General features: G+C 52.0%; 2 protein-coding genes across 2 annotated transcripts; both read left to right on the top strand.

Moving 5' to 3' along the window:
- Nucleotides 1-607: 607 nt before the first annotated feature.
- Nucleotides 608-7,037, top strand: ISCU (iron-sulfur cluster assembly enzyme). The gene is made up of 5 exons (XM_059676055.1): nucleotides 608-766; nucleotides 2,310-2,423; nucleotides 3,244-3,354; nucleotides 5,125-5,203; nucleotides 6,541-7,037. Exons 1-5 carry the CDS (start codon nucleotides 653-655, stop codon nucleotides 6,624-6,626), a joined length of 504 nt encoding a protein of 167 aa, XP_059532038.1. The 5' UTR covers nucleotides 608-652; the 3' UTR covers nucleotides 6,627-7,037.
- A 100-nt stretch (nucleotides 7,038-7,137) lies between these two features.
- LOC132221729 (uncharacterized) lies at nucleotides 7,138-11,630 on the top strand. The gene is made up of 2 exons (XM_059676054.1): nucleotides 7,138-7,242; nucleotides 7,414-11,630. Exon 2 carries the CDS (start codon nucleotides 10,569-10,571, stop codon nucleotides 11,301-11,303), a length of 735 nt encoding a protein of 244 aa, XP_059532037.1. The 5' UTR covers nucleotides 7,138-7,242; nucleotides 7,414-10,568; the 3' UTR covers nucleotides 11,304-11,630.
- The last annotated feature ends 524 nt before the right edge of the window (nucleotides 11,631-12,154 follow it).

Here is a 12,154-nt window from a genome sequence, read left to right as displayed (position 1 = left end):
TACTGCCTTTCTCCTTCCCCAGTAAGTTTAATGAGGCAGGAATTATGTCTGCTTTTCTTTCCGTTAGATTCCCAAAGCCTGATACAGCGTCTTGACGCATAGTAGGTACTACACACGTACTTGCCCATGAATGAAAGCATCGTCCTTGAATTACATATTACAAAAGATCGAGGCTTAGGGAGCTAATGTCATTTGCCTAGGGTCACACAACCAGGAAGGAGCAACACCGGGATTCTAACGCAGATTGTCTGAATCCGAATCCCAAGTGCAGCTAACTCCTAAGCAACTCTGGATAAGTCACTAAGCCGCTCGGAACCGACAAGGCCTCGGCTGCACGTTGGGGTTGAGAAAGATGGACGGGCTGGCCCTCCGCGCCGCATTCGGGCGGTGGGCTCGGCGGATGTAAACGGGAGTCCCGCACTCCAGCCCGAGGTCCTCTTACACCCAGAGCCCAGCACCCAGGACCAGCCCTCCTGCCCCTTAGACCGCCCCGCTCCGCGCCCCGCCCCCCGGAGGGGCGTGGTCCCAGCGCGGACACGTGCGCGACACGTGCCCGGAGCGTGAGGGCGCGGGCACGCAACCGCGGTGACGTTGTACAGGCGCGCCCCTCCCCTCAGCCTCGCGCTCGGCCTACGCAGGCGCAAACCGGAAGATGGCGGCGACTGGAGCGGGCCGTCTGCGGCGGGCTGCGTCAGTCCTGCTGCTCCGGACCCCGCGCCTGCCGCCCCGGGAGCTGTCAGCCCCCGCCCGGCTCTATCACAAGAAGGTAGGGCTTGGCGAGGGTGGGGGGGGATGCGCAGGGTCCGCAGCGACCGGGGCGGGAGGACGAGGACCTCGGAGGGGACTGGAGGGTGCCGGTGCCGGACAGAGGCCCAGCCTAGGGAGGAGTGGCCGCGGGACTCTGCGCCGCTTGGGGAGCCCCCACCGTGGCCCGGGTGGGGATGGCGCCCGGCCCTGGATGGAGGGATCGCCCCCCCCCACCCCTCGCGTGACACTGCCTCCACTCGCCTCGCTGCGCAGTGACGCTGACCGCGCACGAAATAAAAAAAATGTCCGTGGGCCCTGCCGCTGGCCGCGACGCCCTGCATCCCAGCCCTTGAACGTCCAAAGAGCCCGGGAAGGAGGGTCCTGTTAGGACCTGCCGGCCTGACGCCTGGACCACTGCCTCGGCCAAGTGACCTCGGGGAAGGCGCTGTCCTTCGCCGATCCTGCTCCCCATTTGGAAAGGGGGTCTCTGAGCAGCCCCTACACAAGGGGGTGCTGTGGCGGCCTCGGCAGGGTGCCCGGCACAGAGGGACCTTCCAGGTGCCGCTATGTTGTAGGAGCTCAGAGCCCCGAGTGGAGCCAGTACGCAGTCGTGTGTTTATTTTCGTGTTTTGTTTGGGGCGGGGCTTAGGGATGGGTGTGTGACTTGCAGCCCTTGCCTGGGGGGGAGGGGGGCGTGTCAAGTCCCTTGGACGGGAGATTGTGACACAACCAACCGAAGAAGGTGGTGAATCATCATGGGGGCAAACAGTACCGACTGGATGTCACCTTGTCCTTGGGCTTCGAGTCGCATCCTGGTCGGAACGGTGGGGGGAGGGGGCCGGACGATCGGCACACTTGGTTTAACTGGTAAAAAACAAACAAAAAAACCTCAAGGTTATTACAGCCTTCCGTGTGCCGGTTTGAATAGACATTTATTCTCCTGGCTTCAGCTCGCCCCCGGGACTTGGCTCCTCCCCCACCCAGGGGTGTGTTTTGTGGACAGTGCCCGCCCAAGGGACTCGGCCTGGCCGCCTCCTGGCCACCGGGGTGCGCTGCTGCACCGGGGAGGCCTCAGGGCCCTGAAATCTTGATGGGACCTGATTTTTATCGTCGTATCCACTTGGACACGTTTCATAGCATCGTTTCCCTGTAACAGTCTCCTCGAGGCTTCTGGGAAAGCCTTCAATTTATGGCTCATAGTCACTTTCAGAATTGTTGACTCGTTATTATCCTTTGAGAAGAGGCTGTATTTGGAAATAACAAAAATGCCATTTGAGCCCAAACCTGGCCATCTAGGTGGGTCAAGGTCCGATGGTTATAGGTGGTTAAAAAGCCTCTGGAACGAAGACATGATTTTCCTCCAGTTTCACAAGTCGTTGGAAAGGAGACGCAAAAAGACTCTGGGTCACAAACGGTTCTCGTTGACCTGAGCGTGAGCCTTCCCACCCGGGTAAAATCTGGCATTTAGTGATTGCCTGCCAAGTTCAGGTTGCTCACTTGGCGCTTACCATCAAGTCAAGACCAAAAAGAGTGATCGTGATTTCTCTTAACTCTCATTTCAGGTTGTCGATCATTATGAAAATCCCAGAAACGTGGGGTCTCTTGACAAGACATCTAAAAATGTTGGGACCGGACTGGTGGGGGCTCCAGCGTGTGGCGACGTGATGAAATTACAGGTACTGCTGGTTTTCATCGGGGACGGGAATGGAATCTGTTGGCCTCCAGTGTGTCGTAGTTCACAGAGACTTGCACACACCGTCTCCTTTGGTCTCCCTTTGGACTCCTCCAAGGCAGGATGAGCCTGTCCTAGCGCTCCTGCTGGTACACTGTGCTGACCCTTTCCGATACAGTAAACTGATCACCCTGTTCTGCTCACTGAATCAGCTTCAATTCCAGCGTCAGTTAAGCAAAAGGCTCTGTGTTTTACCAAAGGAAAACCACAGCCGTTGAGCTAGCCATCCCCTGTGAGATAAGAAATCCAATAAAGCAGACCTCCCCCAAACTGAAGGCAACAACAGGAAGGCTGGGTAAACCGAAGCTTCATTCACAATCTGCTTCCTCATGGAGGGAGGGCAGCGTGCCAGAAACTGCCTGCCTGTCTTAGAAAACAGCAACAGGGCAGGGCGGGACCACTGCATGGTTTGGTGTCCAAGAAAAAAGCATTAACTAGAGACCGTGAGCGTAGGCTCCCCCAGCGTTTCCAGGGCAGATTGACACAGCAGCCGTGAGCAGAACTTCATAGCCAAAAAGCAGGCGAGGGTTACAAAACAAAACAAAACTTCAAAGGGGCGCATTATTTAGTTAATCTGTACCGCAGGCCTATGTGATTGTCTATGTTTAACTCTTATCCCTGAGCTCCTCAGAACAAAGCAAACTCAGGAAACATTGTCATTAGTGCCAGAACTTCAAGTGGAAACAAGACCAAGGTCTTGGGAAGAGCCCGTGAAGCCCTGTGAGTGCCGCTTCTACAGACAGCCCCACCCCTGTCTCTTCTAGATCCAGGTGGATGAGAAGGGGAAGATCGTGGACGCCAGGTTTAAAACATTTGGCTGCGGCTCCGCAATCGCCTCCAGCTCGCTGGCCACCGAATGGGTGAAAGGAAAGACGGTAAGGTCACTCGCAGACCTGACAGCATCAAGTCACGTTTTCCACAAACATGGCACTCAGTTAAGGGAAAGGTCTGGTGGGTGGAGGGGGGCGGAAATAACTGATTTTAAAAAAATACATTCTGAGACTTTCTTTTTAATTTCTCCTACCCAGATTTTTATTAAATTCTCCACATTGGGAATAGTGGATTGTTTTGTTTTGTTAAGTGTTTTTTAGTTTGGGGGTTTTTTGTTGTTGATCATTTTTATTCGGGGTTTTCTGTGATGTTTTGTTTCTAATTAAATAGAAAAAAGATCCTCACCTCTCCACCTAACAAGATAGAGCTTAAAAGAAACCTTAGCTTTCTACAATGGTCGCTGGTGGTGTAATTTCTTAAGCGTGTCGGTCAGGTCAGGGTGTGTTGTGCAGTGGTTTGTTTTCTAGTTTATTTCCTCCCATCCTGTTTCAGGAAGGACTGCAGGTGGCTTTTAAGGGTTCATGGAATAACAAACTGGCCTGTACTAACAGAGACTAAAGAGTCAAACACACATTGAGGGAGGGGCAGAGTGAGCAAGCACATCCAAACAGTGACGGGGGGGGGGGGGGGGGGGGGGCGCCTCCGAGTGGAGACAAGAAAGGCAGGAACATCTTTCCCATCCTTTTCTCTGCCAGCGCCTCTTTCCCCAGCAGCTGCAGAAGGTCCCCAGCCCAGTGAAGAACTGGACTTCCTAAAATCTAGTCATTCAAACCTCTCAGAAAAGCTAAACCGCAGGCTGCTCATCCTTGTAGCCCCGAGGGACCAAGTTCAAGGTCATAGAGAAGAGTGCACAAGGAGCTGGGCAGCTCGACAGCGAAGCGCAAGCCACGCCTCATGCCACCTGCTTTCCGTGGCTCTGGGCCTTCTGGCTGGCAAGCTCCTTGGTGCCAAGGAAGCACAGGCCTGGCCTGGCCGGCAGGAGGTGGCTCTGCGGTGATTTGTCACCACCTGTCTGCAGGGAAAGGGGGGAAAGGGAGACAAGGCACCTGTGCTCCCAGGACCTGACCCGAGGGGCCTGTGAGTTGTGATCAGTAAATAGGGGAAGAGGGCCTTTCTTTGACCTTTACATCCTCCCATCCTGAGTTCCCAGGAACAGAACTTAAGTCATAATGGAGTAGAATTAGTGGCATTGGGAAGTTAGGGGACAGCTGGCTTTCCTTAAGATGCTGGGACTGTTCCAGGGGGGCAAGGAACCACCTGCCTCTGGTTCTGCCCTCGGGCTCCGGACCGAGCCCCAGGCGGGAGGAGCCCAAAGGGAGCTCCTAGCCCAGGACCCACCTGTGCCACTGCCACAGTGCTGGAGTGCCACGGCCTGTCCGCCCCCTCCGACCGCCTAGTGCCATCAGCACTGCTAGTTGAAGGGACTTACTCTAAACATCTGGTACAAGGACATCAGAGAAGCTGAGATTCACAAAACCAGCAAGCCACTGCCTTTTAAAGAAAGACTCCTGTTTCTGGCCTCCAGCAAAGCTGATCCCAAGGAGACTTCTCAGGTTCCCTTCAGCTCCTAGAGTGTCTGTGCCGGTCCTGCTCACCCCGGCCCCCTGCTGTGCACACTTCCTATCCAAGAGTCCCACCTGCAGCCTTGACACCCAGGTGGGGTCCTGAGAAGGTCCTGGGTCCTTTGTTTGGGGTTATTAACAGAAACCACCCCCATTCACCCTGTCCTGAGGGCCTCTGGGGCCTCCCAGGTTATTGTCTGTCCCTCAAGACAGAGCCTCGCTGACACTGCGTGTCTTTCCCATGTGCCTCAGGTGGAGGAAGCCTTGACCATCAAGAACACAGACATCGCCAAGGAGCTGTGCCTGCCCCCCGTGAAGCTGCACTGCTCCAGTAAGTCTCTGCCCCCGAAGGCCAGCGGCCGGACAGTTGGGAGGAATTGGGTAATGGAGTCAACTTGCATTTGTGACAGAGTAATGACGAGTCCTTTGTGGTCATGGAGTCCGTTTATAACCTTTCGAGGGCTCAAGCCCACGGCCTCAGCCATCGCCAGGACAGCCTCTGGGAGGTGGTGTGTGCCAGGCCTCGTGCTGAGACTCCATAGCATCATGTGTAAACTTCAGCGACGTCCTTCAGGCCACAGAAGGTGCCATGTCTCTCCCCTTACGATGGGAAAATGGGTTCCGGTTAAAGCCCTGGTCACACGGCTCTTAAGTGAGAAAGCCCCAGTCTACGCCCCAGTCTCTGATTCCAGAATCTGCTGTTCCCACCCCATTGCAGGAAAGCGAGGGCCGCAGAAGAGAAAAGTCAGCTTCCACATAACCCCGTTCATTGTGTATCTCCTCACTTCCTGTCCACATACGTTGCTCTGTATCTGCATCTATGGGATGACTAAGCCCAGATGTCTTAGACTGATGCTTGGCTTTCCAGCTCAGTCTCTGACTTAAATTTAAAGCTATTTCCCCCTCCTCTCAACCTTCCTGGGAAGGAGGGAATGAGAACAGCCTTCCTAATAGACTGACGGGGGTTTACTGACCAAATTAGTTAAACACCAGCAGAGAGCCAGGTCTCTTGCCAGGAGAGGACTCGAGAGCCGAGAACTGGGACAGGGACATGCCGGTGCAGTCTTCAGGAAGTCTGCTAAGACCCAAGTTCTTTCCACTTGAGTTGGAATTCAAGTAGCCATGAATAAAGCACATAGCTTGTAAGCATTTTCACACACTTCAGAAAAATCCCGGCCTTTTCTTCCAGCTTCTCTGGTCCTGAGACCTGAGCTGAGGCTCTGCCGTTGGCTTGCTTTCTGCTCTCATTCCAGCCCTCTCGATTTTTATTTTCCTCCATAGCCTCACTCCTAAGTAAGTGTTCAAGTTTAAGATCACTAGAGAGTAATGTGGCAGACACCATGCTATCAGCAAATGACATGACCTAAGCTATGCCAGCTAGCTTACCTAGCACCTACTACATTCACTTAAGTATCCTGTGAGCAGATGAGAACGAATATTTGTTGTGTCCCTACTGTGTGCCAGCCACATAGTAAGTCCTCACACAGTCCCAGCAAGAACAGGATGTCCAGTTTTATAGAAAAGAAAGTCGATCCGCAGAGGCTCAGAAACTAACCTGGGTGACCGTGAGGCCCTGCCCTGTACCGCTGCCCTCGCCTCTTAGAAATTCCACTCCTAAGACTGTTTTTGTCTAGAAACTCAGCTTCTCTCTCCTTCCTGTCCTTCCAGTGCTGGCTGAAGATGCGATCAAGGCCGCCCTGGCTGATTACAAACTGAAGCAAGAACCCAAGAAAGGAGAGGCGGAGAAGAAATGAGCCCCTGGCACCTCCAGCAGAGCCTTCAGCTGCTTGCCCGCCCCGTGCATCACCTTAGATTCCAGGAAGCTCCTCACACTACAGTGAAAGGCCATGCGCACGACCCTTGCTGTTCACACTGTGGCTCTGATGCGCGAATACAGTTCAGTTCCGAATCCTGTGGTTTCTTTCAGCCCACTCTTAACCGCCTTAATCCTAATTCTGTATATTTTGAATTGAATGTACGGCCTCAAAACTGAAATCAGTAAGTCAAGTTTTGCTAGTCCACAAAGTGCACAAAGATCTATTTTATCTGAATCTGTTTTGGGGAGGATTACCAATAGAATGCCTTGTACGACTGTTTGATAGAACCAAGTATTGTACATAGAACAGATCTGCATATATATAATAAATTAAAGCGTGTAAGACAATGGTTTTCTCCTCTAAGCCTTCTCTCTCGGATGCTTCACTCGCCCCGGAGTGCTGCCCAAAGCCCCCTGGGTTCCCAAGTGCTGGGCCATGGCAACAGTGCTTCCCGAGCACCGTGGGCGGGACGGACTGCACGGAGACTGCCCCCTCAGGAAACGGGTGAGGGGAAAGGAGGCCATCACTTTGGGTTGTTCTCTGCAGAATAACAGTAGGTTGACAACTCCAAGTGAGAACAGAAGATACTTGTAATTTCACTCATTTATGAAATCCTGAAATCTACAAATGCTGGCTTAGACAATTCCCTGAGGCTGTGGACCAAATACAGGTGCAGAGCACCTGGGGCCGAGGCCTGGGCCTAAAATACAGAATGCAGGCGCAGAGCTCTGTGTCAGGTCTGGGCAGGTGACAGTGACTTGTACGGTGGCAGACAAGCCATGCCATAGGGAAGCAGCTGCTTTCGTCCCGGGCCCTGCCTGCACAGGGGTGATAGTCACACAGTTCATTCTGAACTGTCTGCACATGGGCAGTGAGCTCAGGGCAGGGGTGGCCTTCTGAGGTTCCCACAGTCGTGTGCCAGCTAAAATCCCACCAGAGGCGGCCAGGTTTCCTAGGGACAGCGTGACACTGGAACTCCGGCTCACAATCTCAGACCTTCCACCCTTCCAAAGGAAGATGTGTTTGTCTTTTCCGATGGTGGGTTTTGGTTCGGGCAGAAGCTAGCTGCCTCTTCTCTTAAATACACCTCTTTTTAAAATATACGAAGATATTTTGAAACCCCATGGGTTCTGGAGAAGGCTCAGAACTTCAAAGGCCTTTCCCTCCGCACACAGCCTGGGAGACCACAGGGCAGGACCTCAAATTAGAGCCGCCGGGTGGGGCCATGTCAGGTTGCCCTGGGTGGCGTGTTCTGTTTAATTCACAGCCCTCCCAGCTGCGCGGTCTCTCCTTTATTATATGTGACAACACTACAATTCCCCACCACACGTCTGAGACTTTTTAAATAACTCGTTGTTGTCCCTGTTAACATCCCCTGAGAGTTGAAGCTGAGTTCTGCACATCAGAAGCTGCTTGTAAACAGCCAAAATGATGTTACCAGAATAGCCCCAACCTCAAGTATGAGGTGGTGCCGCTAAAAGCAATGAGTATTGTTTTAAATTTACATTAGAGACACTCCTGTTCCCAGACAGACTTAGTTTTAACCACACGGGGGCATCGTGCACCCTCCGATGAGCTCAGGTCTCGTGTTTCTGGGTCTCCAAATGGGTCTCAGCCTCTCCAAGTGGGCTCGCCCACGGAGATCTTGACGTGTGAGTTACACCTGTCCATCAGGCACCAGGCACCATGCTCTGTGTCAGGCCCTGACGTCTGTGATCCTGCTCATTCTCATGACCACCCACTGAGGTTTTTTTCCAACAAGGAAACTGACTCAATAGGTAGACAGACTCAAGCCGGCTCACCTGGGCTGGGTGACCCCAAAGCGCATGCTTCTCCCGCCTCGTTTCCTTCTGGCGGAACATACCGGGGATTCTACCGCACATCAGGGGCTCACCTGTGCCCTGAGCATTTGCATGCAGAAGCTGAGCCAACAGGATGAGCCCAATCCATTCATTTGGCCAACTCACCACCACACACCACGGCCCTCACCTGGCTGTGCATCAGAGCCCTCAGGGCGGGGGCGGGGCACTGGTGTTTTTAAAAGCTCCCAGGAGTCTCCAATGTGCCAGCCGCATAGTAGGTCCTCACTCATGGGTGGGACCCACCATGAAGCGCTGTGCACGTTGCAAAGCAGTTTGTTAAATTATTTTGATGGAGGCTCAGTTTTGTGAGAAGATGTCAGTCACTTCTCATCACCAAAGAGCTCTTGAATCCCTTCCTTTCCACCCCTCCCACCACTTCCCCACATCTGCCTTAGCGTTGGAGTCAGACAGGTTGAGTTCAAATGTTGGCTACCAGTGTGTGACCTTGAACAAGAGCGTTCAGCCGCCCAAGCCTCAGTTTATTCATCTGTAAACTGGGAATGATAATAGTGCCTACCCGGTCAGGGTGACGTGAGGAATAAATGAGATCATGCACATAGAGCATGTGGCACATAAAAAGAGTGCATCTTTGTTTCGGCCGTTGTCATGATTCTGATAAACTTCAGCCCTGACTGTACCAGGCACAGTTGCTGGGACCTCATGTACTCCTCACAGAAATCTTAACACTATGATTATCTCATTTTACACATGAAGACACAAAAAGGTTAAGTGGTGTGTCCAAGATCACACAGCAGGGAAGTGGTGGGGGCAGGATTCTAGGCCAAGGCTGCCACTGCATTCTCTACTGCTATTATCATTATTACTAGAGGCCCAGTGCACGGAATTCATGCACGGGTAGGGTCCCTAGGCCTGGCCAGCAATCAAGGCCAGCCAGGGCCTTCCTTCGTTCCACACCACCCCCTGGTGGTTGGCGCATGTCATAGCGAGCGATCGAACTCACGGTCTCCCAGTCGAACTCCCGAGGGGACACTTTGCATATTAGCCTTTTATATAGAGAGATATTAGCATTGGCATAATTACCATTACTGATAGTAGCTATTGCTACCATCCCCATTATTGTTACTAGTAGTAGTGCTGTCATTACTATTTTTTAAATACTGTAGCCTCTAGACCAGTGGTTCTCAACCTTCTGGCCCTTTAAAACGGTTCCTCATGTTGTGACCCACAACCATAAAATTATTTTCGTTGCTACTTCACAACTGTAATGTTGCTACTGTTATGAATCGTCATGTAAATATCTGATATGCAGGATGGTCTTAGGCGACCCCTGTGAAAGGGTCGTTTGACCGCCAAAGGGGTCGCGACCCACAGGTTGAGAACTGCTGCTCTAACCTAACAACCTATGTTGTGTGCCGAGGGACCAGCCTCACAGCAAGGCCTCCGAAAGTAAGCAGAGCGGTCTCGCTGCACCCAAGCAGGAGACACGCCCATGTGACTTCTGTCACATACCACTTGACAGGCCAGCTCACTCCACATTGCTTGGCCAACCACCCGGCACAGCTATTCCCCAGGGCCAGCCTCAAACACCACGGCACCAGCCCCGCCCAGCTATCTTTGGAAATGTCATGTTAGACACTTCCACCCCTGGCTTCACTTCAGAGAAGCCCAGTTCTCAGAATAACTCGAAAGCCCTCCACCCCCAGTGCGGACAACCCTTACTGCCTGGAGCTACGGGGCCAAAGAGCTTCCGCGGGCCTCCCTTCCTGGCCCTGGGGCCTCGGGCCAATGGGTCAAAGGGCTGGGCTGGACCTCCCTCTGCCCAAACACTACGTGCCACCCTGTGTCACTGGCCCCTTTTGAGCAGGACCTCAGGACATTAGGGAACAACCTTGGATGGGGACTTGGGGGCTTGGGTTCTGGTCCCAGCTCTGCCATGATTTCTGCATGTGACCTTAAGCAGATACTTAACTTCTTTGAGCCTCAGTTTCCGTTTCTGTAAAATTGGCAGAAAACTAGCTCCTAAGGCATAGAACTGTTGTGAGGATTAAATTATCAAATGTCTAGCAAAACAAAACAAAAAAAACAGTGCCAGGCATGTGGTAAGTGCATGCTAACTGTTAGCTATCATCGCCATCATCATAATGCCATCATTGTCATCAACATCACCACTATCCCCATTATTACCACCATTATCATCGCCATCACCACCATCATCACCATAATCCTCCTCAATACTGTCATGGTTGTCATTGTCAACATCATCACCACCACCACCATCATCACCACCATCATCATCAGTATCCATCACCGTCACTATCATCATCACAATCATAATTCCATCATGGTCATGGTCATCATCATCAACATCACCACCATCCCCATCATTACCACCATCACCACTATCATCATCATCTCTATCATCACCACCATCATTATCACCATCATCATCACCATCACTAAGACCACCATTTTCACCACCATCACCACCATAACCCTCCTCAATACTGTCATGGTTGTCATTGTCATCATCATCACCACCAGCATCATCACCACCACCATCACTACTATCATCATCACTATAACCACCACCATCAATGTCATCATCATCATCACCAATATCAGCAGTAGCAGCAACACTGTCACCATCATAGTCATCACCATCATTATTATCACCATCATTGTTACAGGTCAGATTCCTCAGGAAGCCAACTCTGAGATGGAAATTAGCACACAAGGTGTTTATTGGGAAGTGTCCCTGAGATCAAAGCCTGTGGAAAGGGCAGTTAAATAACATAGAATTAGGCAAAGGGAGGCGATGGGCAGCAGTGTAGCCCTAGTAAGAGTCTCCATTGACCCCATGGGGAGCTTCAAATCTGATGGCTCCTAAGAGTTGTCCATGGTACCCTGACTGATTTGGCTCAGTGGATAGAGCGTCGGCCTGCAGACTGAAGGGTCCCAGGTTCGATTCCGGTCAAGGGCATGTACCTTGGTTGCAGGGCACATCCCCAGTAGGGGGTGTGCAGGAGGCAGCTGATCGATGTTTCTCTCTCATCGATGCTTCTAACTCTCTATCCCTCTCCCTTCCTCTCTGTGGAAAATCAATAAAATATATTAAAAAAAAAAAGAGTTGTCCACGGTCAGAGGCCCTATCACTTAACAGTGGTTCTCAACCTTCTGGCCCTTTAAATACAGTTCTTCGTGTTGTGATCCAACCATAACATTATTTTCGTTGCTACTTCATAACTGTAATGTTGCTACTGTTATAAATCGTCATGTAAATATCTGATATGCAGGGTGGTCTTAGGCGACCCCTGTGAAAGGGTCGTTCGACCGCCAAAGGGGTCGCGGCCCACAGGTTGAGAACCGCTGACTTACAATCTCTAAAATGTGTCGCACTATTGGATTTGAGACTTCCTCTTCTCTTTTTCCGAAGGAGATTTGCACTTTACAAGAAAAAGAACCAAGAGCAATGCTTACCACCAATGAAGAACTGGTTAATGACGGAATTCCAGGCATCTGTTGGGCTTAAAATCTGGGGGCAAAGGAGCTTTGTGGGAGCTTCTCACACTGTCCCATCTGCCCGTCAGTCCCAGAATCTTGCTCACTTTCCCACAGCAGCCGGGCCCCTGAGGACCATCTCCC

The sequence above is a fragment of the Myotis daubentonii genome, chromosome 19 (genome assembly GCF_963259705.1).
Source record: "Myotis daubentonii chromosome 19, mMyoDau2.1, whole genome shotgun sequence".
Lineage (NCBI taxonomy): Eukaryota > Metazoa > Chordata > Mammalia > Chiroptera > Vespertilionidae > Myotis > Myotis daubentonii.
Note: the sequence above shows the minus strand (reverse complement) of the source record. Positions and strands in the feature narration are given on the sequence as shown.

What these genes read in the sequence shown, in the direction of transcription:
- ISCU (XM_059676055.1), top strand. Translation starts at nt 653, where the DNA reads ATGGCGGCGACTGGAGCGGGCCGTCTGCGGCGGGCTGCGTCAGTCCTG. An exon ending in CCCGGCTCTATCACAAGAAG is followed by an intron (nt 767 to 2,309) that starts GTAGGGCTTGGC and finishes CTCTCATTTCAG; the next exon opens with GTTGTCGATCATTATGAAAA. An exon ending in CGTGAAGCTGCACTGCTCCA is followed by an intron (nt 5,204 to 6,540) that starts GTAAGTCTCTGC and finishes CTGTCCTTCCAG; the next exon opens with TGCTGGCTGAAGATGCGATC.
- LOC132221729 (XM_059676054.1), top strand. Translation starts at nt 10,569, where the DNA reads ATGTCTAGCAAAACAAAACAAAAAAAACAGTGCCAGGCATGTGGTAAG.